Source organism: Pygocentrus nattereri, chromosome 4 (assembly GCF_015220715.1).
Source record: "Pygocentrus nattereri isolate fPygNat1 chromosome 4, fPygNat1.pri, whole genome shotgun sequence".
In the NCBI taxonomy this organism is placed as follows: Eukaryota; Metazoa; Chordata; class Actinopteri; order Characiformes; family Serrasalmidae; genus Pygocentrus; species Pygocentrus nattereri.
In genome coordinates, this window is record NC_051214.1 from 2,005,819 (window position 1) to 2,022,231 (window position 16,413).

Here is a 16,413-nt window from a genome sequence, read left to right on the forward strand (position 1 = left end):
CATGATTGCGGTTCTGAACATCAAGCAGTCGAGGCCAGTCACCCTGGCCGCCCATCAGGCAATCCATGGGCCCGCCCCAGTCAGGGGGGACCAGACATTCTTTTCTGCCACTTCAGGGCTCTTCTTGAAGATGAAACTTTCATGAGGGCCCACTCAACATACCACCTGACAGGCCTTCGTTGACGAGCAGCAGAAAGCTTTCTTGACGTCACATTGGCTGCTGAGCTAAGCCTACCCTTTGAGCCCCTGAAGTGCCCGCTACCGGTCATGGCCATCGATCTGGGCCCATCACTCCTTGGAATGGGCCACTCCCTTGTGAGTGGGTCCACACTGGGAAAGTATTGTGCTGTACCTCACCCAACTCCCCCACTTGCAACTGGCGTTGGGGTTCCCTTGGCTGAGGGAGCACAATCCCCGCATTGACTGGTCTACCCAGTCTGTATATGTATGGGACCCCTGGTGCGACGGGCATTGCCTGGTCAACCCTTGCCCCCTCCGTGGGGCGCCCTCGCTCAAGCGTCCCGCTACGCCGGACCTTACAGGTTGTCCCCAAAGACTACTGGGACCTCAAGGACGTCTTCAGCAAGGAGAAGGCCCAGGTTCTGCCACCCCACAGGGGGATTAACTGCGCCATCAACCTGCTCCCAGGCGCCACAGCCTGTGGCCGGTTGTTTGCTCTCTCGCCCCCTGAATGGGCTGCCATGGAGGACTACATCTGTGAAGCATTGGAACTGGGGTTCATACGCCCATCCTCCTCTCCCACGGGGACAAGCTTCTTTGTTGGGAAGAACGACGGAGGCCTCCGCCCCTGCATGGACAATCATAATCTCAAAACCACTACCATCAAAGACCTCCACTCCCAACCCCTCATGTCAACATCATCGTTTGAGGCACTGCAGCAAGCCACAGTTTTCACCAAGCTGAACTTACGTAGTTCTTACAACCTCACGGCAGAGGGATGAGTGGAAGACGGCATTCATCACTCCCATGGGGCATTATGAGTACCGAGTAATGACCTTCGGGTAAAGCCCCAACTGTTTTCCAGCTTCATAAATTAAGGCCTCCGAGAAGCGCTGGGCCTCTATGCGTATGTCTACCTCGACAACATACTCATCTACAGTCGGTCCCTTGAGAAACATGTTGGGCACATTAGGCAGATTCTGCAACTGCTGTTGGAGAACTGCCTATATATTAAGCTGGAGAAATCAGTGTTCCATTTCTCCACACAGGCCTTCTTGGGCTTTGTAGTGTCCACGGACACTTTCTGCATGGACCCAGCCAAGATCAGAGCCCTGGTGGACTGGCCGTATCCTACCTCCCTCCGGCTGCTCCGACGTTAACTGGGGTTAGCCAACTTCTTCCAGCACTTTGTAAGGAACTTCAGTTCTGTAGCAGCCCTCACCACCCTTACCTGGAGGACCCCAGGGCCCTTTCGTTGGACCAGAGAGGCCCAGAAGGCTTTCGAGGAGATCAAGGTGTGGTTACCCCCCCCCCCCCCCGATCCACCACTTGCCCAATCCAATCCGAAGCAATTTGTTGTTGAGGTAGACGCTTCAGAGATGGGCATGGGGGCCATTCTCTCCCAATGACTGGGTCTGGCCAGGAAGCTCCACCCCATGCATTCTTTTCCCATTGCCTTGCCCTGACTGAATGCAATTATGATGTCGGGGAGATCTTCTGCCATGAAGCTCGCCTTGGAGGAATAGAGGCACTAGTTTGAGGGGTCTAAACATCCCTTTGTGGTCTGGACTGAGCGCAAGAACCTGGCCTATGTCCAACAGGCAAAGCAGCTCAGCCCTCGCCAAGCCCGGTGGGTGCTGTTTTTTAGCCGCTTTGATTTCCTGCTGTTCTATAGACCGGGCTCTAAAAACACCAAGCCAGATGCCCCGTCCAGACAATAGGCGCCTCCGGGGCCTCATCCCTCCCCAGAACCAATTATTCCCATTGCTCACATCTTGGCCCCTCTCTGTTGGGAGTTGGAAACCACCTTCCGGGAGGCCCTGCGGCAGGAGCCTGAGCCTGGAGGTGACCCCCTGGGTAAGCTGTACGTGCCTGCCACTGAGCAGCAATGGATACTGCCTGTGGGGGCATGCTTTGCCATTTACAGGCCACCCAGTTGACTAGGACCCGGGACTTTTTATGCTGGCAATTTTGGTGGCCTAGCATGGAGAGAGACATCCATGCCTTTATTGCATCTTGTGAGATGTGTGCATGCTTCAAGGCACCCCGGTCACGACCCCAAGGTCTCCTCCACCCACTGCTCAACTCTGCACATCCATGGCCTCATGTCTCCCTTACAGGCCTGCCACCCTCCAGGGGCAACATGGTTATCCTGGTCCTCGTGGACCACTTCTCCAAGGCATGCAAGTTTGTGGCACTGCCCAAGCTTCCATCTGCCAAGGAGACAGTGGAACTTCTCCAACATGTAGTCAGGGTACATGGGTTGCATCGCGATCTGGTGTCTGACTGGGGACCCCAGTTTGGAAGGCATTCTGCCGGCCTCTGTGAGCCTCTCTTTTGGCTTCCACTGCGGCTCAATGAAGAGCTAGCCCGGACTCTGCGGTGCTTAACCTCCACCAAAGCCTCCTCTCTTGGGCGGAGTATTTACGCTGGGCAGAATATGCCCATAACACCCTCCGACATTCATCCCTAGGCATGTCGCCTTTTGAATGCCAGTTTGGGTTTCCTCCGTCCATGTTCCCCAAGGAGGAGCGTGATTCAGGGGTTCCTGTGCAGTTCATTCAGCATTGCCGGAGGGCATGGCAGAAGGCCCGTTCTTCCCTCCTGACCACCACCGAGGCCAGGAAGCAGGTGGCAGACCACAAGAGGCGTCCGACACCCATCTTCCAGCCCGGCCAGCGGGTTTGGCTCTTGTCCAAGGATCTTCCACTCCACGTGGAATCCAAAAAGCTGGCTCCTAAATATGTGAGGCAAGGTCGACCAGCAGATCAACCTTGTCACCTACCGACTGTGCCTTCCGACCTCCATGCGGATCCTCCCTGCAGATCAACCTTGTCACCTACCGACTGTGCCTTCCGACCTCCATGCGGATCCTCCCTGCATTCCATGGTCTTGGGTTCTGGTGCTCAATATTCTGGATCTTGTACTCATCAGGGAGTTCCGGTGGGCATGAGCTGCTGGCCTGGGGACTTTGGGGGCTGTCACTATTAGGGGGGATCCAGTCAGTCCTGCCTGCTGCCAGCAGAGGGCAACAGCTGTGAGGAGCAACGGACTAATCGGGCTAACCTGACACACCTATAGCCTCCCCTACTTTGTTTGGCACACCTTTGTAGAGGGGTGTCCAGTACGGTACAAGAAAAGAAAATACAAGGAAAGAAAAGAAAATGCCCCAAAACCTAAAATAAAAGAGGGCTGAGAAGAGAGTAAATGCCCCCAAATTACTCACAAAAGGAAAAAAAAAAGTAAAGAATCCAAGCCATACAAAAGATGTTTGCTCCTAAGGGAAGCATAAAGTTTGCCTTATGGTAAACGTCATGGACAGCTGATCAATACAGTAGCGTTTCAAACTTGGCTTGGGGTTACCCAATATGCAACATCAAAAACATACATTCCGTTGCCCCAATAAATCTCCTTACTTCCCTTTTGACCCCATTGGCTTGCACTTGGGTCCGCCTCCCCACCGTCCTGTGACACCTCCTTTATATTCCATAACGTACACTCATTCAGGAAAAAACTGGATGAGTTGCAAGGAAACTTTTCTGACATAACTTTATTTCACTTTCTTCAATTTACCAAATGGGCCTCAAAAGATGCAAAGTTGAGCAAATCGAGGTAACTACATGTACCAAGGATGCTATGCATGAACTGAATGGCTGTTTTCATAGTACTGATTTGTACTGATTTAGATTAATTTACTTTTACTGCATCAAGTCACGCGGGAAAGGGTGGAGAGCCCTCTCTGGGTCGGGGATGAGCTCTTGCCTCAAATTGAGGAGTTTAAGTATCTCGAGGTCTTGTTCACGAGTGATGGTACAAGGGAGTGGGAGATTGACCGGCGGATTGGTGCTGGGTCAGCAGTGATGCGGGCTCTTTAACGGACTGTTGTGGTAAAGAAAGAGCTGAGCCATAAGGCAAGGCTCTCGATTTACTGGTCGATCTACGTTCCAACCCTCACCTATGGTCATGAGCTTTGGGTAATGACTGAAAGAACGAGATCGCGAATACAAGCGGCCGAAATGAGTTTCCTCCACAGGGTGGCTGGACTCTCCCTTAGAGATAGGGTGAGGAGGGACTCAAAGTAGAGCCGCTGCTTCTCCACGTCGAGAGGAGCCAGTTGAGGTGGTTCGGGCATCTTGTTAGGATGCCTCCTGGACGCCTCCCTCGGGAGGTGTCACAGGCAAGTACCCCGGGGAAGACCCAGGACACGCTGGCGTGACTATATCTATAGCGCCTCGGAATCCCTCCCAGGGAGCTAGTGGAAGTGGCTGGGGAAAGGGAGGTCTGGGCCTCATTGCTCAGGATGCTGCCCCTGCGACCCGAACCCCGGAGAAACGGAAGATGATGGATGGATGGATGGATGCATCGAGTGGTATTACTTCTTGTCACCAAATGATTATTCCCAGAAAAACAATTACACTGCAGCCAAACAATATGCCCTGGGTCAGTATACCCCTCAAAAATTCTCTCAATAGAAAACATATCTTTCCATCAGGGTGACATTCACCATCAAAGAATTGCTCAAAAATTTGTGAAAAAGGAATTTAAATGCCAAAATGCCAGTTAAAGATAAAGTATGATACACTTAGGAATGGTAATCCTGTGGTGAGTTGTGTAGCTGTACGTGACCTACCTGCAATCATTGAGTGTAAACAGAAGAGGTGGCTAAACAGAGGCTAAACAGGAGGGAAAAAAAAAAAAACTTACCACTTACTGTACTCAGAGCTCAAATAACAGAATAAGTGCAACCAGGCAGACAAGCAAAGACTCGAATGTTGGCAGCAGTATAGCTATTAAATGTTCAATGGCAAATATAGAACAAGCATTGCCATAGGACTAAGACAAAGGCCAGGTCTGAAACACTGCAGGAAGGAATTCAGTACCTTAATCCAGGGATGTCTCCTGGCCTGGGCTTCTGAACATTTTTAACTAAGCCTCTGCACCTGATTCTAAAACTGGGGGTATACACAAAGCTACTTCCATGGAAAATAACAACAATACATATTTTTAACATAAACTTTACAATGTACATAAAAATAACAAGTATATTACTAATACTAATAAAACCAGTCCAGAAATTCTGGGAGATAATGTCCCAAAACAATTCTGTCAACTAAAAGAGGAATGGAGCTTCTCTTGGTCTTCTACCAAAGATGGCTTTTTCAATCAGAAACTGGATTATTATTACAAACTGAGTAAGTTTATGTATAACTGACATGACATCCAGTGCCCAGTAGCTACTAGCCTAGCCTCAGTATTCGCTGCACAGGTTGCACACCAGTAGCCATATTGCAGTGCACAAGTAATCACCTTTCCCTGTTTCTCTTCTGTCTTAGCAAAGGGTTGTGGTATGTCTCCTCTATTGTACATCCCTTCCAAAATGATTGTAAGATTGTTAAGAATGACATAATTTAGAGCAGATTTAAATAAATCATAATGCTTTGTTTTCAGTGTTACTTCTGCCTGTGTAGATGGGTGGGCAAAGGTAGCACTGACATATGAGCAGCTTTCATTTATAGGCATACAAGCTTGTAATTATGAACACTGTTCTGTTAAACCCCTTCCTGTCCCTAATCCCTTTTATTTTACCAAATGGTAATTAAAGGGTCTGGTATAACAGGTTTGTTTGTTCCTTCCTAATTCACACAGGGATCAACTAATGAATTAGGTGTGATCGTATACTTTGTATACTCTTGCATTAAGTCAGACTCTCAGTGTTAGCATTGGACAATACCAGGGTTGTGCCCTGTCTCCACTCCTGTTCAAAATATTTATGCACAGAGTGTCAGGACGTAGCCGGAGTCAGGAGGCCATTATGTGTGGAGACCAGTGGTGCCTCTGCTATTTGCAGATGATGTTCTTTTGGCTGAATCACATGGATGCCTCCAGCACTCATTGGAGCGGTTAGCAGCTGAGTGTGAAGTGCGTTGATATCAAGTCTGAGTCAATGGTCTTAGCCAGGAAAAGGATTGCATGCCCACTCCAGGTAAGGGGAAAAGACTTGCCCCAGGTGGAGGAGTTTAAGTATCTTGGGGTCTTGCTCACAAGTGATGGGAAGAGGGACTGTGAGATCGACAACAGGCTGGGACAGGCGGCAGCAGTATTGCGGACACGGTACCAGACTGTAGTGGTGAAGAGGGAGCTGAGCCATAAGGCGAAGCTCTCTGTTTACCAGTCAGTCTACATCCTGACCCTCACCTTTGGTCATGAGCTGTGGATAATGACCGAAAGAACCAGACCGAATACAAGTGGTGGAAATGAGCTTTCTTCGCAGGGTGGCAGGCTACACCCAATTTGATAGGGTGTTTGATAGGGTGAGGAGCTCAGTCATCTGAGAGGAGCTCAGAGTAGAGCCGCTACTTCTCCACATTGAGAGGAGGCAGCTGAAGTGGTTCGGGCATCTGATCCAGATGCCCCATAGACGTCACCCGGCGGGTGTGTACCAGGCATGGCCTATTGGGACAAGACCACAGGGTCGCCCTAGGACCGCTGGAGATATTATATCTCCAAGTTGGCCTGGGAGTGGCTTGGGGTCCCCAGGAAGTTGGGGGAAGAGGGTCGCCTGGGATTCTCTGCTCTCTCAACTGCTACTGTGACCTAATCTAGACTAAGATGATGATGACTTACCAGCACTAAAACAGTAATAAAGAGAATTTTGCTTGGTGCTCATGCAAAAGACATTTATTATGTAATGGTTAATTTATTCATATATTCATATGCTACATATGGCATTCATACTTTATGAACTATGAGGTGATTTTGTGGCAGAAAAATAGATCACAAAACACATGGACACAAGAAGAAAATATATATCCATTTTTGTTTCAGAAGCAACGGAATGATCTTTAAAGAGAAACAACAAAAATAAAAGAAAGGGAATGCAAACGTGTCACTCTGTTACACTGCTTCCTTAACAGGAGATGAATAATCTCTCCAAGAAGGGGTGACTGAAGTGAGGAGCAGGAGCAAGGCAAACCAGGTCTAGTAGCCTGTTTTCGTCTCCTGCACGCAGATAAAAACAGAGATGAGGCCAGGAGGAAAAAGAATACCGGTCATTAGTTCTCTTTTCTTGTGAAGTGTTAAGTATCACTCAGGAGACTTAGACTTAAGTAGCTTCATTATGGTGACAGCTCTAAAGATCCAACTCGCAGACAGCGACATTGATTTGGAGCTCCATCATGTTATGTTTGTTTGTATTGTTCTATGTGAACCAGTCACACTCATACACAGTGCAAAAAATCTGCTGAACATCAGGCAGTCCATGCCACAAGGCATTTTTCACGACTTTTCACTTTCTCACTGCTTTTTGGACATTTTGGTGAGCGGAGTGGATGCTCTCTACAGCAGGCGCAGACACAGGCAAATGCACACGTGGGAAGTGCACTGAACAGCTAGTTTAACTTCTGCAGCGCGGACTTCGCACACCACTCCCCAGCATTCACACTGCAAATCTTTGCTCCTTAGGGAATAAACTCCCTGCTGTGCTGTACTTCACTAAGTCTTGGCTCACTGAGTCAAGGCTGGACAGCACGCTCCAGCTCCACGGCTTTTACCTCTACAGAGGTAAGGTGGTGGAAACTGCAAACCATTTTACACTCCAAGTGAGTTTACGTCTATTGTACTCACAGGAGTCTATATTCCACCCCAGGTGTGTGTGCAGGAGGCGCTGCACGCTCTCTCAGACCAGATCACCAGCATGGAGGTCAAACACACAGACTGTTTTTATCATTTTAGGGGACTTCAACAGAGTGCAACTCACCAGCGACCAGCCTAAATATAGACATGTTACCTGCCCCACCATGGACAGTAACATTATAGATCACTGCTACACTGCATTAAAGGGGGCCTATCGCTCTGTTCCCCATGATGCTCTGGGCCTCTCAGATCACTTGCTAATCCACCTCCTTTTAACCTATAGGTGTGCCAAACCTGTAGTCAGTTCTGTGAAGATGTGGACCAACGAGGCTGAAGAAAGGCTTCAGGACTGCAAGGAATTAACAGATTGGAGTGTGTTTGAGGATGCTACCCGAATGGCCAGGGTTGCTCGCTGTCCACAACAGGAGATGATGAGGCACCTCAGTACCTCAGAGAGCTACCTTTGGCTGTGATGGCGCGATAAAACAAGGGTGTATCAAGGCAAACATCAACCACAAACCCCCCAACTTAGAAACAGTTCTGTCCGGAGGCAGGTCAAATCCCAGTAAACAGGCAGACAAAAGAAGGCTTCTGAATTACCATTTAGCACCCCTGCTCTGTGCCACACTTAAAACGAGAAGTCCTCCAGTGTCAGAAACCACTACATGATTCATTGGTTGGAGTCCTCAGCTTTATTCAAACACTGTAACGGGGCATGATCTGTAATTAAAGTAAAGGGCCTACTGGTGAGATAATACTTTAATCAAAATCCTAGGCCAGGACCACTCTGGGACCTTGTGTTGATGGATTAGTCTGGACTACAAAGGCTCCGTCAAAGTTTTGATTCTGTAGCATGGGCTCAGTGGTTGGCCCATTTTGGTGAGGTCTGAGAGGGGGCGGCCACAAAGGAGATATTAGGGACAAACTGTCTGTAATAACCATCCAACCCCAAAAATGTCATAGGCCAAGGACAGATGAGGAGGGTATAAGTCTAACTGCTAGATTTTAGTTAGTTCCGTTTAGTTTACGGAAGTCAAAAGCTTCAGGTCCTGTCAGGCTTGGTAACAGTAATGATGGAGCTGGACCATGCACCAGCAGCCCCAGTTAACCTCTTATTCAATGGCCATGCGGCATACCTTGTGCACACGGTTGGGCTGCTGTCTTATCACAACCCCAGGTATACCTGAATGGTATATTGAATGACGTTGGTGTGGCTGGGGACGTCCGAGAACACATCCTGGAAATGTTCTGCTAATTTGGCTAGTTTTCAGCAGTGAGGAGGAGTAAGCTCCTCTCCATACTGCAGCAGGGAATGGGCAGAAGATTCTGGGGAAGAAGTGAAACCTGAGAGCAGGAGGACAGGTTCAATCCATTTCTTTAGGAGGTCAGCATGGTGTGTTTATTCAGTTTTTTTTCTTATCCGGCTTTTCAAGAATATAATTCACTGGACCAAACTTCTCTTTTACAGTATATGGCCTGACCTTGCCAGGTCACTAGAAATATGCACATGGTTACAGGTACCAGGACACAGTCCCTTGGCTGGAACTCTTTGTGTTGAGCAATTGTATGCGTCTGATGTCAGCATGACTTCATGAAAATGTTGACATTATAATAAGATTACTGCTTTAGCATTTGTAGCACCAGGGTTCCTACCCATTGAGAGGCATAGTGTGTTTTGCTAAAGTTTAAGACTTAGACTTCACCTATGAGCATTCAGCCCCTGTGTTCAACAAACGCATAACATTCAGTTCATTTACTGCCACTGGCAAAAGTTGGGATAATTGTAATCACAACAAAATTTTGTACTTACAGCTGTGGTTAGTGTAACCCTGAATTTTTCCTTTAAAAACACTTGAAATGTTTTTTAAAATTTGTTTAATGTAGTTGGGCCTAATTTTCTTTTACTGTTTGCAATGCTGTTATTTCATGCAGGCCACAGTATTTTTTCTTTCCAGTTTTTTAAAAGAATTATTATTAATATATAAGAATTAATCATTATTATTAATATGGAATGTAGAGACAGTCATATACAGAAGTCTGGCTCCCCACTCAAGTGACATGTTTTGTTGATTTTCTAAGTAAAGCAAGTACTCTCCTTCCTTTACTGGGAACATACTGCTGCACAATGAACTGCAAAATAACCATCATTCATTAGCTACACTTTAAAATAAAACATAAATTTAATCATTTAAGTTAGTACTGAGCATGTATTAACTTTATTCTTCACAAAATCAACAGAATTACAGAGAGATTCCTTATCTACATTCGTGTAGCTTTGAGTCTGAAAAGTGATACTGTAAAGCAGAGGGATTCAGCTCCAGCTCCATAATCCTGCATGTTTTCATCCACACACTTAGCTAGTAATCAAGACCTTAAGTTGATACTTGTGAGATACAGCAGGAAAACTATTAAAACAATCATATAATTGAACAAAACACTGTATAATATTGGGGTTTATTGGTGTGTATAGTGCATTATTTCATTGTGCTACTCAGAACACAGCTGTATTCTGGAAGAGTTTTTCCTAAATATTTGACCTAATAAAATGACTCTGAGGGCTTTTCGAAACCACTTGTAGACGAATGCATATATAATGGGATTGCAAGCTGAATTTGACAAAGCAATCCAACAAAGCAAGTCAAACAGTTGTGGTGAACCACTTAAACCAAAAATTGTCACAATGAGATTATAAATAGAAAACGGTGCCCAGAATGACAGAAAGCCTCCTGTGACAATGGCGATTGTTTTAGTTGCTTTACTATCTGTCTTATTAATGGCAGACTGCCCTCTGGATTTATTTACATGAGAGAGAGCATTGCGGACTAATCGTGATTGCCTCCGTGCAACAAGATATATTTTCAGATAAATGCTGAGCATGATAATGGTAGGTATGTACAACAAGGTTACAGTAATTATTAAACCTGTCATGAATCCTATAACCACCACACAGGATCCCTTACATAACAGATCACTGTAAGCTTCTGTGCCTGCCTCATTTAACTCTGGATATATAACTCCATCAGCAATAGCAAGACACCAACAGACAGCAATCATACATAAAGTAGTAAGAGGAGTCATTTTACTGTGGTACAGCAGGGGGTGGCAGATTGCATAATATCGCTCAACAGAGATAAAAACAAGATTCAACAAAGATGCAATGCACAATATAATGGCAAAGCTGCTGTGTATTTTGCAGAATAAACTCCCCAAATACCAGCAAGTCTCCACAGAGCGTATCATGCTGGCAGGCATTACAATCACTCCCACAAGCAGGTCAAGTACAGCTAAAGAGAGAGTGAGGTAGTTAGTTGGTGTGTGCAGCTGCCTGAAATGAGTGATGGCTATGATCACCAGAAGATTTCCAAATAATGTAAGAAGTACAATAACACTAAGGACAAAATATAAAATAACTCGCATGGCCAGTGGATAGACAAATTTCTGACAGGAGTTAGGATGATGTTCATAACAAAGAGAGAGATTTCTTACGCTCCCATTTTGACTTATGCTCATGTCCATTATGCTTCTTTTCCTTTATCTGTAAAGAAATATGCCTTCAAGAAGTATTTAAGAAGTACTTTGTATAAATTCTGTACATAATTTAACACTACTGAAAACAATTCACTTCAAATAGCATGAAAGAATAAAATGATCATTACAAGGGTATTTCTCAGTTGTTTCTGAGACACATTAAAAGTAGTAAAAAGCTCATCATGCGTGAATAGTATATGAATGCTATGTAACCCTGCTATGTTTCGGAATAGATTAAAAACAAGCACAATATTACAGTAGTAATTACAGCCAACATTACAATAGTTTTTTTTCCATCTGTGTTGAATGACAATATTCACCTTACCAATGCTTGTATGGGGGGGGGGGGGGGGGGGGGGGGGGCAAAGCCAGCTCTGATGAAAGAGCAGCTTTCATTTATAGGCTGACAGACCTGCACCAGGAAGACCCTTCTGCTAAATCACGCCTATTTCCTGATCCCATGATAGTCCATCTTATATTCATGAAATACAAATCAAACTAAGTTCACAGACAATTAACAAGCAGTAAAACAGACATTATAACATAACATTGAAATGAAATGAGCAACATAAGATCATTAGACTAGAAAGAAAAAGTAGACGCTGCCTGATTACATCTATCCCAAGTATTTTAGTGACAACTGCAATATTTAGGAACACCAACCTAAATTCTATTTTATTATTAATGCATGGTAGCTACACTGTATGGTCAAAAGCATGTGTAAACCTGACCATCACACCTTCATTTGTTTACTGGACATCCATTTCGGTGGTTGGTTAGTGTAGTGGTTAACACCTCTGCCTTCTACGCTGTAGACTGGGGTTCAATGCCCCCCCTGGGCAGCACCCTACACTATACCAATAAGAGTCCTTGGGCAAGACTCCTAACACCACCTTGGCCTCCCTGTGTAAAATGATCAAATTGTAAGTCGCTCTGGATAAGAGTCAGCCAAATGCCGTAAATGTAAATGTTTCTAGCACCATGGTCATAAACTATGAATTAATCCCCTTTGCAGCTATGGCAGCCCCCACTTTACTGAGATAACCTTCCACAAGATTTTGGATTGTGTCTATGGGCATTCTGCCTGTTCAGTCAAAAGAGCATTTCACTGATGCTATCATGCTATCAATGTTTCAGTTCATGCCAAAGGTGTTCAGTGGGGTTGAGATCTGTGCAGGCCACTGGATTTCCTCCACACAGGACCAGTCACAGTGGAACAGGAAAGGGTCGTCCCTAAACAGTCACCACAAAACATTTTATTGCTTGATTTTGTACACCCTGAGGAAAAGTTGTGGCTAAAACACTTGAACTTGAATTTATTTAAAAACAGATCCTCCGGCCAAGCTTTCCAGGCAGTCTCAGGCCTACTTCTGAAAACGTCTGAACAGACCTACCTATCGCACTATTCTTGTCATTGTCGTCATTGTTATTATCATAAACAGTTAGCCAGTCACTGTGCTTTTTTAAAACATGTTAAATAAAACTTTGGAAAGCATATAGTCAGGGCCCGCTGGTGGCTTAGGGGCCCTAAATGACTTGTTATTCCACAAGAAAAACTCCTGGGTGGACCTATCAATTAACCTGAAAATACGCTGTTTGCATGTACCGTACCTTCCCAGAAAGAAAGGTACAAAACAGTCACTGGCGTGGATACATCTATGTTTAGTTTTAAAAAGTAACTTAATCACATGCTGTTTCAGTGGGATATTTAAGTTCCATTTACTTCATACACATTTGTACATTACATAACAGCAAACATTTTATTTTAGTTTTCCATTTTTCTTTTGTGTTTAACACAAATGTGTCTTTTTCCCCTTAAATCACTGTTGCAATTTTAAGGTTACAAAAAAAACCTACTTGTACATACTTTTCTCTTGACAGTCTAATAATGAATTATTTAAACTTGATTAAATGCAAATAAAATGTACAATTAATATATAACCACTTAACATACTTAAATACAACAAATAGAAATGAATTAAGTAGAGACTTAAATTATCCTGACAGGTGATCTCCTTATTTGCAAATGAGCATCCCAGTACATTTTCTTTCATCTTTTGTCACACAAGAATTGTCAGCACAAGGATGGTCGGCATATGCCCAGATTAAGAGCAAGAATACAGTCGTCATTCTGTGGATTAGGGCAAACAGTTCAAGCAGCATCACTGCTACATCACTGGGTGAAGAACTAGGCCAAACAAACACACACACACACACACACACACACACACACACACACACACACACACACACACACACACACACACAAACACTATAGTAGGCTATCCTCAAACAAAGCAAATCTTCACTGTAAGCTGTCAAAACAAAACCAAACACTGCATAACTATAACTTTACTTAAAATTTTGATATAACATTTAAGTTATTAAGGTAAATAAAATAGCTTATAACACTTACAAATATAGAGTGTGGTACATATATTAAAGAACTTTTTGAAAGATGTTGAAATCCATGTAAATGATGTCTTGTTTACAAGTATGAGTTTAGTCGTAATTGCTCAGTTTCTTGTCCTTTTCTCTTTGCAAGGACACTGTATTGCACTGCTCTAAAATCATTACATTTCCAGGTTTGGAAAACATAGCACGCTGAATCTCTGCTTCAGTCAGTTTGCTTTTCTTTGTGTCACAGAACCTCAGTAATAAACTATTCTGAATCAAGTACTGCATACTAAAGCTGTTTTTATATGCTGACACTGAAAAACTGCCACTAAGCATCTCACAAAAAATGGGCAATGACCCATAGCCAATAGCAGTATGTACTAAGACTAGACTAACATTAAGTGACCCTTATTAGTCCCACAACGGGGAAATTTCACTACCCCACTAATGGTAACTAATGGTAACGCTGGCTTCATGTAAAGTCTGCAATCCATACAAGGTGTTTCTTATGACATATAGAGCCCTAAATAGCCAAACTCTGGTGTAACTGTGTTGAAATGTTAAATCTCATTTAAGCTGTTTTGCTCAGTCTTACTACAAACTGCTAGAATCACTTAAGTGAAATCATCGTCTTGTAAAGCTCTGAAATGTCTACAGAATATTAAGAATGCAAGCTTGATGTTTTAAAAATTCACATTACGACATTTTAGTGTATGTGAGGCTCAATTTCTTGAAGTGCTGTTAATTAATTTTAAGAGCAATATTTTTTCTTTCGTTTCTTTTTATTTTGTTCCTGTTTAAAGCTATTTGTACATTAAATTAAACATGCTATATACCTTAAAAGTTATTATGCTATTATTATTAATATGATAAATGGATGCAGTTGTATGCAAATTGTGATTTCATTTTAAGTGAAAAAGTGCTCTACTCCCTCTACAGAGAACATAGTTTGCTCATTTTAATGTAAAACAAAAACATAAGATGTGGCCTATATTTCTTTTTGTAGTGAGGATGTATTAACTTGTTTACACTTGACAAAATCAACTAAACTAGGGCTGATTAAACATCTGCTTGTGACTGTATATGTATTGGGTTTGGATGAAAGAGAAAGTAAATTAATACATTCTTGTTGTAGCTTCAATTCTGAAAGATGATACTGTAGTTATCCAGCTTTTTTCTTTCCTTTATCCAGTTTTCTTGCAAATCCTTAACTAATAATGAAAAGCTGAAACTTGTGTGATAGAGCGGAAAAACACAGATTACAAGTATTACAACAATCATACAAAAGCACACAACACCGTACACAACACATTGCTTTTTTGTGGATGGGGCTTTATTGCTTTGTGCTACTCTGAACACAACTGCATTCTGTGAGAGTTGTTCCTGAATATTTGACCTATTAAAATAACTTTGAGGGCTTTTCTAAACCACTTGTAGAAGAATGCATATATAATAGGATTGAGGGCTGAATTTGAATAAGCAATCCAACAGAACACATCCAGCAGGTGTGGTGGACCACTAAAACCAAACAATGTCACAATGAGATTATAGATAGAAAGTGGTGCCCAAAATAATAGAAACCCTCCCATGACAATGACTAATGTTTTAGTTGCTTTACTCTGTGCTTTACTAATGGCAGGTCGCCCTCTGGATTTATTTACTTGAGAGACAGTACTGCGGACTAATCGTGATTGCCTCTGTGCAACAAGATATATTTTCAGATATATGCTTAACATAACAATGATAGGGCTGTAAAAACAGACTACAGAAACTGAAAAACTTATTATGGGGCCAACAAACAACACACAGGCTCCCTTACATATAACATCACTGTAAGCTTTCATGTACAGAACGCTTAGCTCAGGATAAACAATCCCCTCAGCAGCAGAAACACTCCAACACACGGTGATCATGAACAGAGTAGTGAGAGGGGTTATTTTACTGTGGTACTGCAGGGGGTGGCATACTGCATAATATCGCTCAACAGAGATAAATGCAAGATTTAAAACTGATGCAGTGCACAGCATAATGGCAAAGCTGTAGTGCATTTTACAGAATAAACTCCCAAAATACCAGCAAGTCTCCACAGAGCGTATCATGCTGGCAGGCATCACAGCCCCTCCTAAAAGCAGGTCAGCTACAGCCAGAGACAGAGTGAGGTAGTTAGTTGGTGTGTGCAGCTGCTTGAAATGAGTGATGGCTGTGATCACCAGAAGATTTCCAAACAATGTAAGAAGTATAATGACACCAATGACATAATACACAATAACTCGCATGGCCAGTGGATAGATGAACTTCTGACAGGAGTTAGGATGATGTTCATAACAAAGAGAAATGTTTCTTATGCTCCCATTTTGAGTTATACTCATATCCATTATGTTTCTTCTCCTTTATCTGTAAAGAAATATACCGTTAGGAATTATTTCATAAGTGCTTTCTATAAACTTAATTATTCAAGGCAGTAATTAATTAAACATGTTTGTAATGGCCTCACTTCAAATATCCTTAAAATGATAATTCTGAAAGTATTTCCTAATTATTTTTGAGATAGATTAAAGTAGTAAAAAGCTTATCATGCGTAAGTAGCTATGTAACCCTGCTTTTTAATAAGAATAGATTACAAACAAACACAATATTACAGAATTTTCTTTTTTTTCTGTGTTCCAGCAAAGCCAG

The 16,413-nt window shown here is 43.5% G+C and overlaps 2 protein-coding genes across 2 annotated transcripts; both read right to left on the reverse strand.

Moving 5' to 3' along the window:
* Nucleotides 1–10,299: 10,299 nt before the first annotated feature.
* Nucleotides 10,300–11,328, reverse strand: LOC108432863 (trace amine-associated receptor 1-like). The gene is made up of 2 exons (XM_037537813.1): nucleotides 11,006–11,328; nucleotides 10,300–10,933 (listed from the first exon to the last, which is right to left on the reverse strand). The coding sequence occupies exons 1-2, from the start codon at nucleotides 11,326–11,328 to the stop codon at nucleotides 10,300–10,302; spliced, it is 957 nt and encodes a 318-aa protein (XP_037393710.1).
* Nucleotides 11,329–15,083: 3,755 nt separating this feature from the next.
* On the reverse strand, nucleotides 15,084–16,112 carry LOC108432861 (trace amine-associated receptor 1-like). Its single transcript, XM_037537814.1, has 2 exons — nucleotides 15,791–16,112; nucleotides 15,084–15,745 (listed from the first exon to the last, which is right to left on the reverse strand). Exons 1-2 carry the CDS (start codon nucleotides 16,110–16,112, stop codon nucleotides 15,084–15,086), a joined length of 984 nt encoding a protein of 327 aa, XP_037393711.1.
* Between the last annotated feature and the right edge of the window lie 301 nt (nucleotides 16,113–16,413).

What these genes read in the sequence shown, in the direction of transcription:
- LOC108432863 (XM_037537813.1), bottom strand. Translation starts at nt 11,328, where the DNA reads ATGGACATGAGCATAAGTCAAAATGGGAGCGTAAGAAATCTCTCTCTT. An exon ending in TATTTGGGGAGTTTATTCTG is followed by an intron (nt 10,934 to 11,005) that starts CAAAATACACAG and finishes TATCTCTGTTGA; the next exon opens with GCGATATTATGCAATCTGCC.
- LOC108432861 (XM_037537814.1), bottom strand. Translation starts at nt 16,112, where the DNA reads ATGGATATGAGTATAACTCAAAATGGGAGCATAAGAAACATTTCTCTT. An exon ending in GTATTTTGGGAGTTTATTCT is followed by an intron (nt 15,746 to 15,790) that starts GTAAAATGCACT and finishes GCACTGCATCAG; the next exon opens with TTTTAAATCTTGCATTTATC.